We start from the raw sequence: 16,888 nt of genomic DNA, 5'->3' as shown, positions 1-16,888 counted from the left end.
CTTCCTCTCTTAGCATTGTTCTACCTCTCAATATCTCCACTTTTCATGCAGATTTCTGTACTGCATTATTCATATATTTTGAGAGGAGCTCGATACAATGGTGTAGTTTCTCAAAAAGACCTACATTATATTGTATAGCCTCTCTGTGCATAATAGACCAAAAATAATGAATGTATATGATTCCTCTTCTTCTCTCTGTGACTCTGTGATTACACATCGAGCTGCGGCGCTCCTGCAGCAGCTGAACCGCTGAGGAGCCGGGCAGAGACAGAGCCCACCACTCAAGAGTAGACAGAATAGGACAGATCTCACACACACACACACACACACACACACACACACACACACACACACACCTCTTATTCTGTCTTTTTCTCCCTCTCTTCCTCTTCTCATCACCTAAAGAGCGTCAGAGTGTGTGAAGCCACCCTGAAGATCTCATCAAGGATCCAATCAGAGCGTGAATACAGAATGCACTCTCCTCTTGTGATGTGATGATTGGGGGACGGGGGGGACGTTGACATTGAGAGAGCCTGTCTTGAGCGAAAAAATCTCTGCATATGCAAATTGAAGAAGAAAAAAGTAATGGATTTGATGTTCGTAAGAGTATCTGTGACCCTTTCAGGGATGTAGCAACAGGCTCGCAGGAAAAGAATATGTGCAGATTAGCCTATTAATATTTATAGATGTAATTGGTTGAGCTGTGTGGCATGCGGCCTTGTTGCGCCTGGTGTAATGCCAACCACGTTTAGGGGCTAATCCAGGTGGGTGCTCTTACTGCCTCTAACAGGGAAATGGCCGGCCATTTTAGGAGGAAGCTGGATATCCTAATAATCAGGTAAACTAATACCGGGCGGTGAGAGTGTTTCCTTCCGGAGCTCTTGGCATGTCAGTCATTGGCAGAATTGCTCCTGTCTAGTCTGCGAGCCATTTTAACTCAGAGGAACATGCACTCTTTCTCCCCTGATTTAGGAAGGACCACACGGGCCCCTTTTGATAGCCTCTGTACTCACGAGGAGGCTCCCCAAACGTCGTAGGGACCAACCAGACGCTCCAACACACACCTCCTGCTTCTCCAATCTGAACAAAGCGTTCCTCAGTCTAAAGTGGTTAAACTGTCATTTCGAATCGTCTGGACATCGTGATTACCGGCATGGGAGGAATTATATATTTAGCTTTATGTCCGTCGCCATTTCCTCCCCCCGCCCTGATCTGAAGTGACTAGCCAGTAGTGCCCTCGATATTACTATCTCTGAGGAGTTTAAACCTTCCCCCAGGAGACAAGTGTAATCAAGGGCTGCCAGCGGGAGAGAGGGAGAAAGAGAGAGAAGGAGGGAGGAGGGTGAGAGGTGTGGGGATCCCTGTAGTGATGAGATAGTGGAGGGAATGATAATGGACCCAATTAAAAAAAATATATTCCTTCTTCAAAACCTTTAAAAAAGACGGAAGGGTATCTTCTATGACCTACTTTTTTTTTATATTGATAAAAATGATTTAATATATTATCAGTCATGGGCAATATTTCCCCCAAAAATACTTTCCTTTTGCTGTCAATTTTGCACGTTGCAATAGTTAGTAGAAAATGTCTAGTATCTTTGCTTCAAGAAGTGAAATTAAAGCTGGGTTGATTAGGATACAACAACGAGGAATAAATCATTCTGTCCCTGCAAAAGTATATATTTTTTTATTCAGGCCATATGTCATGTTTTCAGACAGTTTAACTTATTTAAAAATATGTTATTGGATAGGCATTATGTCGATACGTTTCCAACACATCTAAAGGAGTTTTTTAAGGCAGAATAAGGCACTAGAATCAAGAACAATTATTCTACTTGGTGCATCTGTACTCAAATATATACACATGCCACCTGTTTTTTTATTTTTTTTAAAGGAAATGGAGGATTTACTTCAGCTAATCCTACAGCTAATAACCAAGTTTAAGACAATCCAGCTGTGATGTGCTGTAGTCCAGAAAGAACTTCACATACGGATGAAAGCTGTTGAATGAAAGGAGAAGCCTGCGTGCACAAGACACACCTCTCTTTTGCTATTTTTACATTGAGTCATTATTTGGGAAAACATTTAAATATTCTTCCCCAAATTGTTTCCACAATACACTTCTTAAAAAACATTGTTTCTCAGTAAATCCACAACGCCCCCCCAGGATCTCATCAATCCTGAAGAGACTCATTCATCCTCAATAACGTCACCGCTTGCTCATAAATAAAAGTGACCGTTTGGAAAGCAGATGAACGCAGCCAACGGATTGGACAGGAAGTCAGTTAATCTGCAATCCAATCCGGCTCGAGTCTAGTGAAACGCGGCTCAGCTTGGCCGACCGAGGCCTGGGAGGAAGGAAGTGAAGGACTCAGGAAACAGTGTTCAGAGCTTTCACCAGTCATATCCATCACGGTGCACGGTGATGGAAGCATGTGTTCATGTGTGTGTGTGTGTGTGCCCCCGTTTCACCAGTCGTATCCATCACAGGGCTCTGTCTCCAGGCCCGGGCAAGAGAGCTGGAGAGTCATTAGAGGGGCTGGGCTGCAGCTCTGCACTTTAACTAAACATCTTTTCCATAAAATAAATGCTTCCAGGTTAGTGTGGGTCCCGGAAAACCCAGGTCGCCTCGCTTTTGCTGCCACTCATCTGATCCCAATTACCAGACAGACTAGGTCAGAGCCAGCGGAGAATATATGGATGCAGACTTTACTCGTGTGTAAGACTTCAGTGATAACCCAACTGTGGCATCCTTTGGCTTGAATCCACACACCACCATGCACATATGCCCCACCACTTTACAGTACTCTATATGTGGGAAAGAAATTAAAAATCTGTTTTTTGTCTATGTCTTTAACTGGCATTATTTTTGACACCTATATTATTAGTGAGATCTAGTGGTGGTTAAAGCTGTGAATAATCTGCCAAATCTAACCACAAAGCCACTTTGACATCTACAGTGGTCCGGATTTAGCATGGAATGACATTGATTTCCATTTCACTCCTTATACACATCTGTCTGTACACACATTTTAATTTCTCTATCACAAAGATATTCATATAATTTAGGGAGCAAAATGTTGCGTATAACAAGAAGATGTTTTGAAGTGTTTTCCATATATAATATAGTATACTATATATCATATCAACAGGGGTCTCATGTATAATCATCTCATGTCATATCTGCATTTTAACAGTTACAGCAATTAAGATGGAAAAGTTGTTAAAGGATGTCTTGTGCTCTTTTATGTCATGGCGTATTATTTCATATTTAAGAATTTGTCCCCTCATATCTTGCCCTTTGTCTATAATCTCAACAATATTTTTGGTGCTTTAATTTACAATCCCTATATTGCGTGTCCTTACCGTTTTATACAATTTTAGCTAGTCTTATACCCACCCTGGTGACATATCATGGTTATTTACTTAGTTTGATAAAGGCATTGAAGGACTGAATGCACAACTATCACCTGTTGCATCAGCTTAACAAACTCTAAAACGTCACTCTTTTATGGCTGCGTAAAAGCTGACATTAGAAGATCTCACCCTCCACCCAGCACATAACATTTACTCCAGTTGTGTTTCATGTATGAGAGAAACTTGATCTTTGGAAGAGTCGATCATAGTGATGTATATGTGCTTGTGCATGTGTGTTTATGTGTGGACACAGCGTGCCTCCTACATTATTGAATAATTGTTTCCTGATGCTCTCCTATTCCCTAGAATATTAATTACCAAATGATGAAACCGCCTCTTTGGTCTGGGGGGTTAAAGGAGGAAATGAAAAGGGGGCCGCGCATGTAGGAGACCGTCGTTTTTGATGGGGTTAACTCTTATGTTGTGTGGGTGCTTGCGTGTGTGCACGTGTGTGCGTGTTGGGATGGGGTATAGCAGCATCTATGTTTGGGGGTGAAGTTTCAGGGGTAGCATTTGGTTCTCCGATGTAATGTATGATGAGAATATCCTGGACATCTGGAAGAAGCAGTTGTATGTTTGGCACAAAATGGCCAATAAATACATTTTTCTCAGCTCCAAAGTAAAATATCATCAAGCAGAGGAGGAAAGCATGAAAAAAAAAGTTGAAAGCTGTCAAATGCTGCTATTGTCTTTTGTGAAGGACAGTCCTGTAAAAGAGTCAGATACATGAATAGTAAGGCAAGCACACGCAGATAATTGCAAGAAGATAGCAAAGACTTCTAAAAACGCAGAAATAGTGAACATATATAAAGGAGTGACACAGTTAACTCAGTTGACCCTAACCTTATGATCTTTGTCATAAGACTCCATCAAAAATATTTTTTTCGCATGTAATGGGTTTTTTCTATATGACCCTTTAATTCCGCATTAGTTAACATAATTTCTTGATGATTCATAATCAGCAGACATCAGAAATCATGCACAGCTCTCACACTGAGCCTGCATCAAAAGGAGGATGGCACCATCTAGTGAAACTATGCAGCGATGAAACACTACATGTTTTACTGTTCAGAAATAGGGTTTGACGATATTAAACAAGATAAAAAATAAACTTAATGTTAACTACTTTCTAATCATCAATACCCTGTGCCATTTACACCAGTTGCAGTTTATTAAACTTACTTTAATTTAATTAAATATTTTTATTTTTCAAACACTCACCTTAAAAGAGATCGCTGTGATCAATAGGCTACTGACTTAAAACATATAATCGCTAACACAGTTTTTATACATATATATTCAAATACACACACATTTATAAGAAAAGACAACAGATATTAAACACACAAACCTACTGACAAAACTATGTTGTATCTTTGCAGGTTTGAAATCCAACCACAAACATTTTTTCTTATTCTCCATCAAAATTGTCATTGTCATCAAAGATTTAAGTATTTTTCCACACCATGCCTTCTCTGATTTTACCTTTCTTCTACCATGCTATATGATTTAATCACATTTTGCATTCCCAAACAGAAACCATCTAGCTTTATCACATCATGCCTGTGCAGCTGCGGGAAAAGACTCAAGCCAGTCAGAACAAGGAACCGGGGGCAATTGGCTGCTGTTGTGTTCCCCTTCCTTGGTCTTTTTAAGCTGCAGGGAGCATAGTTCTGTAGCTTGACAAACTGCAGTAATGCCTGGTGATGGCCCCTGTCCTCAGTCATCTTTGCACCAAGTCATCTGAGGTCATTGCTTGTGGCCAAGGCATGCTGGTATCCCCCTTTTTCATCTTGTTTCATGAAGCCTGTGATTCAACAGATTGCTGCTTCCTTGTATGCAGAGAGATTGCAAACATCTGGAAGGTCCAAAAAGATGAACAAAAACTCTTCCGCTGCCTCCATATCCACCCTGTCTGCCGTTTTCACAGTTGCAATTGTTGAGTCAGTTATAGTGACCAGTGTTGTGCTAGTTACTGAAAACCAGTAACTAGTTACCATTACTAGTTACTTCATTTCAAAAGTAACTCAGTTACTTTACTGATTACTTACACCAAAAAGTAATGCGTTACTGTGAAAAGTAACGTTTTAGTTACTTTAAAAAAAGGCTCCCATTATATTAATGCCCTTATAGCCTTAATTTCAGTACTGTTATTGCATTGGAGAATAATACAATCTATTGATCAACTTGACATGCATTATATGCAATCTGGATAGCATCGATATTAGCTGGCTTTACATTTTTGTATATTCTTTCTCCAGGTAGTTGGAAAAAGTTTTCCGTCCCATATGCTGTGTGCCGCCCGGACATGCTATCATGCTAACTAGCTCCCTGAAAGCGGGTGACTCCACTGTAGCAATAGCCTGCATGTGTTCTACAACATACCGTGCGATGGCTTTATGGACTTTTCCCTGGATAGCAGTCCCTCGGTTAAAATCCAGCCGCTGTTGCTTAGGTGGAGGTGGAGTGGCGTCGGCTGAGTCTCTGTGGTGTTAGCTACTAGCTTCGTTCCAGCATGTTGTTTTTGCAGATGTTTTAAGAGATTTGAATGACTGGTTTGGGCAGTAGATAGGCTCTTTGACCCGCCAGGACACAACTTACATTTAACTAAAACGTTCTTTTCTTTGTGCTCGACAAAAGTGAAATAGTGAGAATATCTCCAGGTGGAGAAACTAGACTTGAGCTCCGCCGCCGCCATGAGTCTTGTTAGTAAACAACACAAACACGCCCACAGCCCGTCTCCGCATGTGACACAGGAAGTATCTAAGTACATTTACTCAAGTACTGTAATTAAAGAGCCTGTGACACGGTTTTCCCCCATCATCCAAACCCATCAATTTGAGTACATATTGTCCCCTTGAAAACCGTTACTGAACTGATTTTGGATATTTGTACTTTGATAACCATTAATCTGCCTTCAATGTTGACAATTTTCTGGATCTTCTCGCGGATTCTTCAAGTCCCGCCAAATGATGGGTGACGTCATTGCGGGCACAGCGCTCCAGCTGCACCGTTCAGGATCCCAGCATCTGCATGTAAACCTTTATATATATATACAGTCAGATGTAAACGCACGAAGGCGCACACAGCAGCAAGCTCAGACAGCGATGACAGGTTAATGTTGAACGTGTCTGAGAGCTCATATGAGGCTGAAGGATCCGTTTATGTTGTATCTGTTAGAAGTTTAGGAATGAGGTGCGTCAATATGGGCGATCATACGGTCATGTAGCCAGTGGTGGAATGGGACTACAAATCATCCCGGGACTCTCGACCGGCCCACTTCGGTACCGCTAGTAAGCTGTCAACGGGGGGAGTGGGGGATGTAAAATACAAATATAATGTATAATGTCTGTGTCTTTGACATTAGCGCTGCTAGCCACCTGTGCCCTGTACTACGAAGCCAGTTCAACAGACCCTGGATATGTTTGAGTAACAAACAAACTAACAACAACAAACTAACAAACGAGATCTCGCTAAGCGGTCCTACGACGCTGGTTATCAACTCGGTAAATCAAGCCAGGGTTTCTCTCTCCAGCTGAGAGCGCGTTCACGTCTAAGACACGAGTGGATCTGACTTTAATTACATTTGTCTCGAGTGTTTCGTCAACATAATGTGTTAAATAATACTTCTGCATCCAGTCTGTGACACTGTGAGTGTTGCACGGCCAGATGAGGGTGGAGAAGCTGACTCAGATAAGGAAATATATGATATATTATGATATTATATGATCGATGATCTGATTGATGATGTAATATGAATGATAAGTGCGACACGTCGGCGTCTTCTCTGCATACGGCAGTTTAAACTGTATTTTCTTTATCCTGTAATATGACTTGGGAGATTTAAACTCCGCACACTGAGTGGATCTCTTTTCTATAGACCTACCTGGGCAGCGTCAGGTAAAATAAGTTATTTAGCCTTCTCAAACCTGAGCCTCACGCGCCGCCTATGGGGGATGTGCTACTTACTTATCCGACCGGCCCACTTCGGTACCGGCCCATCGGGATTCGTCCCGATGGCCAGTCCGCCACTGCACCCAGCCCACGTAAACTATCAACGGGGGGAGCCTCGCTGCGGGGAAACGGTGGACCTAGTGTCCCGATCGGAGTGGGAATAATAATAATAATCCGTGCATTTTATCCATTAATTTCCCCAACATTGTGGTAAAAAAACCACACGTTTAATCCACGTTGGTGTACTACTACAACTACAAAAAGCATCGGTTTGTTTTCTCATCAGTAAATGCAGACCGGCTCAAACAAACGATTTTTAATCATCATCCTCACTCATCATTTAATGTATCATATGTTCGCCGAATTGACATGAAAGCACTAATAAATGTAGTTTCATCCACTTGAGTTTATAACCACAAAAATAATCGATTTGTTTTTATATCACATCCGACAGGAGGAAATTCAGCAGCTCTCACTCCCGATTTTTAATCCTAATGTAATCATCATCTTCACCACGATCATTTATGTTTATGTCGCCGAATTGACATGAAAGCACTGACAAATATGAATATACTGTAGTCAACTTCATTAAAACGTTATTAACGTGCCTAAACTCAGTAATTCACCATTTCTACGCATGACACAACACACTTTGTCCTGTTTGGCTCTCGAAGCGTTCCCGCATTGACGTCACTTCCGGCTTCCCCCAAAACTTCAAAATGAGTGAAGGAATTTCCCCGCGATGTTCGAAATTATTGATATTTAACGAAACGGTATCGCTTTTTCTTTTTTAAACTGACGGTTCGAGATTACTAGTAGCCCAATATTTCATTGCACAACAGTTGTTGGGATGCTGTCACAGGCTCTTTAAGTACTGTTCTCATCTCTGTTCACCTGGCTGTTGACTATATAAAAAAAACTAACGCAGTAACGCAGTAACGCACCATGTAGTAACGGTAACTGAGTTACTGAATTTAAAAAGTAATGCGTTAGAGTACTAGTTACTGCCAAAAATTACGGCGTTACAGTAACGGTTTAATAAGCAGAAACATTGACCCCTGCTCATTTCTGCTAACACTGTTAACATATTAGTTAAATAATACTAGAATTTCACTCACCAAGAAAACTGGAGAAGATACTTCTCGGACGGTCTGTTGGTACAATCACCCACTCCTTTTGTCTGATATTTGTTTGAAAATCGCCCCAAAGGCACTGGGCTGAGAAGACATGTTCAGAAACTCCAAATAGCTATGGGCTAGCATAGCAGAAAGCTAATGCATAACAGTGGGCCGGCACCTGTCCTTAAAAACGGCCACACCCTTATTGAAGCTTATGGTTTAGCCTGAATATAACTTTAACGGATTAGTTATAATGTTATATTTTTTTTTAAAAAAGCACCCACAAAACCAGGCTGTAAACTGTATCGGTTAACTTCTGTTGTAAAGTTGGGCATTTAACATGGAGGTCTATAAAGATTGCTGAGTGGCCACTCGATGAACTGCGGTTCATTGCTCTGGGGTTTGCTGCTTGATGCCTGCACCTGTTTATGTGGCCGTGTAAAAATAACATCAGATTGGAGATAACCTATATCTTCTGCAAGGGTTTATTTCATTTGGTCATGGACTGTTGATTTGTTTAACCTTGTCATCCTCTGCTAAGCCTTTTATCTTATACCAGTAACATAAACTCAAACACAAGAAATATCCATTCTGTCACATAGTAAGTCTTTAGGAGTTTGTCCTTGTCAATTAATAAGGAAAAATAAACGTTGTACAGAAATATGTTGATGAGAAACACAATTATGAATAAGTATCAATGTTGCAGCTTTAGGGGATAACCAGTGCAATAGAATAAGGGTACACATGAGTCACACTTGCTTAATACATTATGAAAACATGCTGACTGAAACGCAATTACTCATTAGTGTGTGAGATGAGGCGAGATGATCCAATTTCTGGAGAGCGTATAGAAATAAGAGAAAAAGCTTTTTGAAAATGTAATGTTACTGGAATCAGTGAGCTCTCTTGCCAGGAATACTCTTAAAGTCACTTCCCTTTTCACATACGGACCGTAGAAACTGTTCCCGCTTTGCTTGCAGTCAACCAATGACCCTAATAATAACCTTTCTTTTTTTCGTGGACTGTGAAATGAACAGAAACAACTGCAATCACTTATTAAGTTTCAGGTCGGTTACAGAGAGATGGATGGTGTTGCTGAAACCATTTTCAGGATTTCAGAGATGACTTGAATTGTACCATGTTTCTGTGATGTATGTAATTAAAAAACAAAATGTAGATAATACAAAAGTAGAATTTATTGCGTAACCGTACATAAATTGAATTCAAAATGTTTTGTAGCATATAAGGGCTTGTAGAAAATCTAATCATACATTCACAAAACTAGTAACATCATACAAATATTTATATAAAAAGTACATAATGTCTTTGTTTTTGCACAAACGTCTGTGCCCTAAGAACGTCCTACTTTGTTTTGGATCTGCAGTGTACGTCCTGTCACAACTGTGTCATTGAGTATTGGACAGTGTCCGGGGCAGGAAGTGACCAGCACCCTGCATCCTTCTCTTTCCATTAGAAAATTCCTCACAGACTCGTCAAAAAAATGGTTCCCTTCTCGGTACCCATCCAACACCAGCAGAGCCTCACTGGTTAACAAAGTCCTCAACTCATCTCCTGTCTTTTGCATGAGAGAAAGTTGCATCTTTATTTCCTGAAACAAGTCGCCCTTCACTCTGCTGCAGTCGACGGTGAAAAGAAATCGAACAGTGCTGAGATTGAGAAGTTTAGAGACGGCATGTGTGGGACCCTCAGTCCAAGAAGAAACCAGGATGTTGGCTGTCGTCTTCCCGCTTCCTGGGGGTCCCTCGAGAAAAACTACTTCTCCAGCTTCTGGGAGTAAAGCTTGAAGACTCACAGGCTGGCCCTCACTGAAAACAAAAAGAGGTGATGTAAGCTACATAGCTCTGAACAAATATTAAAACCATAGCCTTCAGCTGTGTCAACCAAATACATCCACGGACTTGCTTTCAATGTTTAAGGCTCGTCACATCAGCATTTACATCAACAACAATCAGTAAATGCTAATTATGGATTTCCTCGACAGGGTTATCTTTGTAAGTTTTGTAATTTAATGTAAGTCAATTGTACACTATCATGGCAGTCCCTAATGTAGGAAACTATAGTAATATAGCGTCTTGAAGCATCCGTCTTTATTTAACCCTGCTATAAACTGCCCTTCCAAGCTGGCTAGTTGAAGGTAAATAGACTAGGGGGGTCACTAAAACTGTTTTCAATGTTATGAAATAAAATGAAAAGTGAATTGATCCTACTACTGAAAATAAGATCATAGAAGTGTGGCGTCCTTGTAATGAATGTGAAAATGTGTTAGTGACTCACTTGTTTTGCAGCCTGTGAGGCAGCTCCTCCGCAGCGAAAGCTTCGCAGTGGGGTCTCACCTCGGTGCTGAGCGGGAAGTTGGAATAATGGTCTTTCAGAAACGCCCCCAGATGTTCCTCCATGCAGCCTACAGACAAAGAAACAGACCTGATCATTATCATATCAATGTAATTCCATTCAAATAAGGCAAATAGTGTGAACAAAGCTTCTAGTTTTTTGAAACAACATTTTTGTAAAGTAAGAAAATATTAAATAGGGAGACACCTTACCTTCATTAAAAATAGTTATCTCTTCATCGTTGCCTTTGTTTTTTGCTAAACCTGATGGAAAGGAACAGCATTGTTAGAAACACTCATTCAAACAGTGTGATCTTCATTAAATAGTTAATTATTTCATCATAGCTAGAACTAGTGACTCCACAATTGTGGTTGTGTGAATCCACTCAGATTCACCTTAATGCAAATTAAAATCAATTGCATCTAAGAAAACTATTTGTAAATGTACATGAAAGCAGAACTTTCCACTTCTTTAATCATGATATTGTTAAGTCCATGTAATGAAATCAGCTTTCACACACTGTTGACACTTTTCATTTATGGAATAGCTGTGTTTCAGTCCAGACACCTTCATTGAGTATTTCACATGTACAACTTTAACACTTGCCTATTTTATGACTGTAGGTGTTTTTCATTTGTAGCTTATGAGAAGTGCTTTTAGTTTGAGCTCTTCTTGCAAAAGCACAGTTCATGTTTGCTCACTTGGTGAGATTCGGGTAAATCAATATGATTAAATACATAGAAAAGGTGACTTATTTGTAACTTGTTCAACTTTGTTCGTACTCACAGGCAGCAACAGAAACGGATTTACCTCGACCGTCAACCAAAAGGTTCCTGGTGCTATGACCTCTGCAACCTATGGAGAAGAAAACCTTATTAATTTACTGTGTTGCTCCAGCATGTGTGTATGTAAGGTTGGCATTTTTATAAAGCTGACTACATAAAATTAGTTTCAATAATGCAGCTTAGTAAAAAGATATCAAATATGTTTGTTTAAAAATCATCAACTTAGCCGTCTTTATGATTGACATTGGAAATATTTAGTTGCATAGCGTCAAATTTGTTTTACATTTCTCTTAAAACAAAAATAATAGGTATTTGGACCCTAGGCTGAAGTTTCTCTTCTTATCATGTTACACATTCACATGAATATATCAACCTGTAATAAGTCCATTATTGAAATGACATGTGTTTATTTGGGGGAATACTACCAACAAGCCATGCTGAAAAACCACCCACACATTAACTAATGGCCTCAAATGTCCCTATTGAGCAACCAAGACCAACATGGGTGTTTCCAAAATCAGTACCTGTCATGTGCACAGAGGACATGAATGACCAGCATACCGGCAAAATTCCCTCCAGATGAAGGTGACCTAGCTAAAGTGTATGTCTAGATTATATCAAATACTTCCTCTTCTTTGTGCCAAAACTGAAACTGACTCAGCATATACAGTACAGTTAGCATTGTCTTCCAGTTATAAATGACATCATATTTTACTGGCAGTAAACAATTGGTTGTATTAAAAGTCCCTTAGGCCACTCTGAGTTTGACATAATAATGTAACACTTTGGATGCTGACTAATGATTTTGGCACTACTGTAAATTGTTTGAGGTGAGATTAAAGAAATATTTTTTGACTTCACAATAAGGTTCTGCTTAAAATGTAGCTAATGTGCTTTACACATGAATAATTGAGTGACTGCTTTACCTTTTTGTCGTCGGTAGAAGAGCATTGCAACAATAATGGCAACCATTATCACACCTATGCTCAGAACAACGATGAGAGCATCATTTTTCTTCTGAGGAACAGGGATTTCATCTGTGCAGAGAGTGAAGAATGATAAGGGTTAAAATGTGCAACAAAGCATTCATATTCAGCAGTGCAATGACACTTGACGTGTTTGTATTTGAATTGTTATTCCCACGATTACAACATGTTTGACCACCATGGAAATAACCAAATATACCAAAGACAAAAATATTGCTCACTTCCTCTTTGTGGTAAACAACAACAACAACAAAACGCAGCAATTAGAGATACTTCAGCTTGCATACTCGTTTTGTGATGAGCTGCCCTGATCTTTTATTACTTTTCTCGTTTTTGTATTCACAGACCTTTTTTATTTTTTTTAGCAATTAAAAAAAACCTTATACTTTCTTATTTTCAGTTTGTCAAGTTTAAGCATCTAAAAGAGACAATAATCATTTGCCCACATATAGGCAGAAGCATGAGCACAAACACACACACACACACACACAATTTCACACGTCTTTTGTAACAGAACTCCTACAATAAAGCTGAATCGAAGCTCGAACCCAGACACTACCCACATCAGCTTCACTGGAAAAGCAGGGTAACATCTTATGACTAATGTAATGCTTGTATTTCTCCTTTTGTCATCACATTGTGTTTACAGCAGATATCTAGATGAAAAGAGACTGAACATAACAGGAAACTACAGTAGGCGGTGATAGGTAGGCACATGATATTATATTTCCTGTTTTTAGATGAGAATATTCAAAAAGTTGACTTGAGTCAAGGTGCTCTTTTACATCCAGCAATTGGACACATTATCTGTTTGCTTGCTTCTCATTTGATTCTTTATCTTTTGTGAAATTGTTTGGCGGCAAACAAGCTGAAAATAAATAAGGGAGGAAAGATAGAAGAAAGCTCACTGGCCAGACTTGACCTGCAGATGTTGCAATATACTGTAAGAGTCAACCTATAAAAACCTTGTGTGCTTTCAGATTATCTCCATCCAATTGATAGAGTTCTGTGTGACAAGAAAGCCTTGGAAAGGAAACCAAAATGTACCTGGAATTTGAAATGTTGCGGAGAAGCCATCTTTTGTGAAGATACACGTGTAGTTGTTTTTGGCCGACGATCCGACGCGTATCTGACTGGTGACTTTGACAAGCTGCTGTGGAGTTGTCACGGCAGTGTTATTCGGATTGAGTGTCTTCAGGTGTCCATCCTGCCACATAACAGGAGACTCCGGGTATCCCTCAGACTGGCAAGAAAGCAGCAGCTCATCCCCCCCTGCAGCCTTCTCAATGTGTTTAGTCACTGATTTATAAGGTGCTAGGGAAGAATCAGATAGAAAGAACATATTCTTAACAATGTGAACATAAAGGCTTACATAAGGGAAATATCTTGTCGAAAGTAATTGAGCCAAAATCATTCTTAACCAAATTGAGTAATGTTCTGCTTAGTTTCATTTTCATTTTTGAGATATACTGTGCTCAGAAATGACCCGAGGCTATTCCAAAAAAGCATGACTCTTCCCAGAACAAAGCACATTAGGATTTTGCAATAAAAAGTAACACTGTCAGACTTACCAACAACAGACAAAGTTGTGGTTTTATAATCAGCTCCTTCTCCTGTTTGCACCAAACACTGGTACGTCCCAGAGTCATTGATCCTGAGTCTGGAGATCTGAAAAGAGACAAAATGAGAAAGTTGAGACCTTAGATGTGTTTATGTCCATAAAACACATTATTCCCTCATGAACTAAAGGTTCCGATGAACCAAATTATTTAGCAAAATCCCCCTTTTTCTTATACAAGGTATCTTCTGTCCCTTCTTGGCAGGTATACATGATACCTTATTAAATAAGCAGGAATTGTATAGCCTGCCTGGGAATTTGAACATCAGTAATTCCCGATAGGAGTAAATTATTCAGTGGACATTTGACTGGAAATAACCTCTCCTACTCAGATTCTATGTAATTCTAGGAAAGTGACTCCCATTATTTACCTTTAGTTTGGACCAGCCGTCCCGCAGCTCATCAGTGAGAAGCATCACTCGGCCACGGTAATCAGAGTCCTGGAATGCCGAGTTCTCCTTCCAGTTATCCATACGGTACACGTCCCGGACCAAGGTGGAGGTGAACCAGTGCCACGTCACCTTCAGGTCAGCATCATGAGGGTTTGATAGTTTAGGCTGAAACCTGCAGCCCATCACAACATCTTCTCCAAACTTTGACTCATACACGGTTCGCTCTGCCTCAACAGTGAACAACACTGCAGGGAAATAATACATAATAAAGTCAGACATCATCAATATGCTAAACAGCCCTCGAGCAATATACAACATTGACTTAATAGAAATGTTTAATGTAAATGCAATTGGTCCTGTGTGTGCTCTTGTTTATTCATACACTTTTTTACTACACACCTGAGAGGGATGGTTGAAACATGACATTCAAAACTACAATAACGGCCCAATCCATTGAGTCCTAAGGAAGAAACAAAAGGGGATTTACAGATGTTGAAATATTTAGCTAACTGTCTAACTGATAAAGTTGAGTCATTTTACTGGAGAAGGCAAGATGTGCATTCCACCGTAACTAGATTGATCTAGTATTAATATGCTGACACACACACACACACACACACACACACACACACACACACACACACACACACACACACACACACATACACACACACACACACTCAAAATCACATGTTGGTCACATACATTTTATTCCTAACACCAGCATGACTCAGCTCTGAAAATCCAGTAACTTCCATGTTGGATGAGTCATGACAGGGAAACAAAAAAAAGATGCTGGATGCTGTGTCACACACACATGTCACACACACACACACACACACACACACACACACACACACACACACACACACACACACACACACACACACACACACACACACACACACACACACACACATGTCACACACACACACACACACACACACACACACACACACACACACACACACACACACACACACACACACACACACACACACACACACACCCACACACACACACACACACACACACACACACACACACACACACACACACACAAACACAGTAAACAATGCTAGTCATGCTTCAATGGAAACTATTCAGCCAAACAATTCTATAAATAAATCACTACGTTGTCTTAAATAAACATGATTGTACACTTCAGTCATCATGTTAGGATAAAACCCTACTGACAAATTAAGACACTTTTTATTTACACAGCACATTATCTTGGGTGAAAAGCACATACACATGCACATGGGATTTTCTGTGCATATTTCCTGTGAAATGAAAATGTCAACAGCATTTCTGCAGAACTCGTATGACTTTGAATGTGGGAGAGCTGACAATGAGTATTGAGCTTTGTCAGTCGTTTGGTTCACAAAAGGCATCATTTAAATAAAATTAAGTAAATTAAAAGTAGGTGTTAGGACCTTAACATATTTAGCCTGCAACAGTTCATATAACTGTATTGGTATTCAAGCTACAAAGCTAGACATAAAGGTGATACATGTCCAATACAAAAATATATAATATTGGAAATAAGGAAAGTTAATGCATAAACATCAGCCATCAAAGTAGGCTATAGGCTACTACATAAAATAATAACAATACAAATAATAATGATAATATACGATTAGAAGTTGTGCAACCCCCAACTTCTGTTCATCTGTTAGCTGTTGTTAAAAGTCAATGATATTTTCTTACCTGCTGGTCATATATCAGATAATGTTGGTAGCGTTTTCATCAAGTGCTCCCTTCTTCTGCAGTCTGCTCCGATGCTGCTACTCATATCAAGGCAAGAGGGAAATCCCAACTCGAAAACACACCCACTTTACTGTCACGCGGCTCGACATTGCATCAATCGAAAATTCACTTATGGGTAATATACCGTATTTACGGTCCCATGTTGTGAATAGGCTGTAAAACACATCATAAAACCTTTTTACATTCAAATAATACGGACCGCGACTAGGAAACAAGTAGTACCAATGAACACGGAAGTAGACCACAGTGAACAATCTTATCTTACACTGGCTTTACCTCAAAAGTCATAAAATGGGGACATACAGTAAGTAACCCTCAGCCGTAAAATATGTATTGGAAAATACTTGTCTGTACACAGTATCCAGGTACATAATACATTTGAATGTATTATAATACTTAAAGCCCCAAAAGTAAAAATACTCATTATGCAGCAGAATCTGAATCTGAATTACATTGTTGAAAATGTTATTACTTAATGAAAAGATGAAGCAAATGATAT

At 39.7% G+C, this 16,888-nt stretch overlaps 1 protein-coding gene across 2 annotated transcripts; it reads right to left on the bottom strand.

Annotated features, from left to right (window-relative positions):
* Positions 1–9,669: 9,669 nt before the first annotated feature.
* Positions 9,670–16,406, bottom strand: LOC117455793 (programmed cell death 1 ligand 1-like). Of its 2 annotated transcripts, none has more exons than XM_034095365.2 (10): positions 16,330–16,406; positions 15,019–15,079; positions 14,599–14,864; positions 14,181–14,277; positions 13,657–13,923; positions 12,550–12,660; positions 11,625–11,693; positions 11,051–11,101; positions 10,782–10,908; positions 9,670–10,312 (listed from the first exon to the last, which is right to left on the bottom strand). In XM_034095365.2, the coding sequence occupies exons 2-10, from the start codon at positions 15,071–15,073 to the stop codon at positions 9,838–9,840; spliced, it is 1,518 nt and encodes a 505-aa protein (XP_033951256.1). In that variant the 5' UTR covers positions 15,074–15,079; positions 16,330–16,406; the 3' UTR covers positions 9,670–9,837. The 2 variants fall into 2 exon arrangements, with proteins under 2 accessions (XP_033951256.1, XP_033951257.1); XM_034095366.2 differs by having other exon boundaries at positions 11,649–11,693.
* Between the last annotated feature and the right edge of the window lie 482 nt (positions 16,407–16,888).

Source organism: Pseudochaenichthys georgianus, chromosome 12 (assembly GCF_902827115.2).
Source record: "Pseudochaenichthys georgianus chromosome 12, fPseGeo1.2, whole genome shotgun sequence".
Lineage (NCBI taxonomy): Eukaryota > Metazoa > Chordata > Actinopteri > Perciformes > Channichthyidae > Pseudochaenichthys > Pseudochaenichthys georgianus.
The sequence above is the reverse complement of the archived record's forward strand: the minus strand, read 5'-3'. Positions and strand labels throughout refer to the sequence as shown.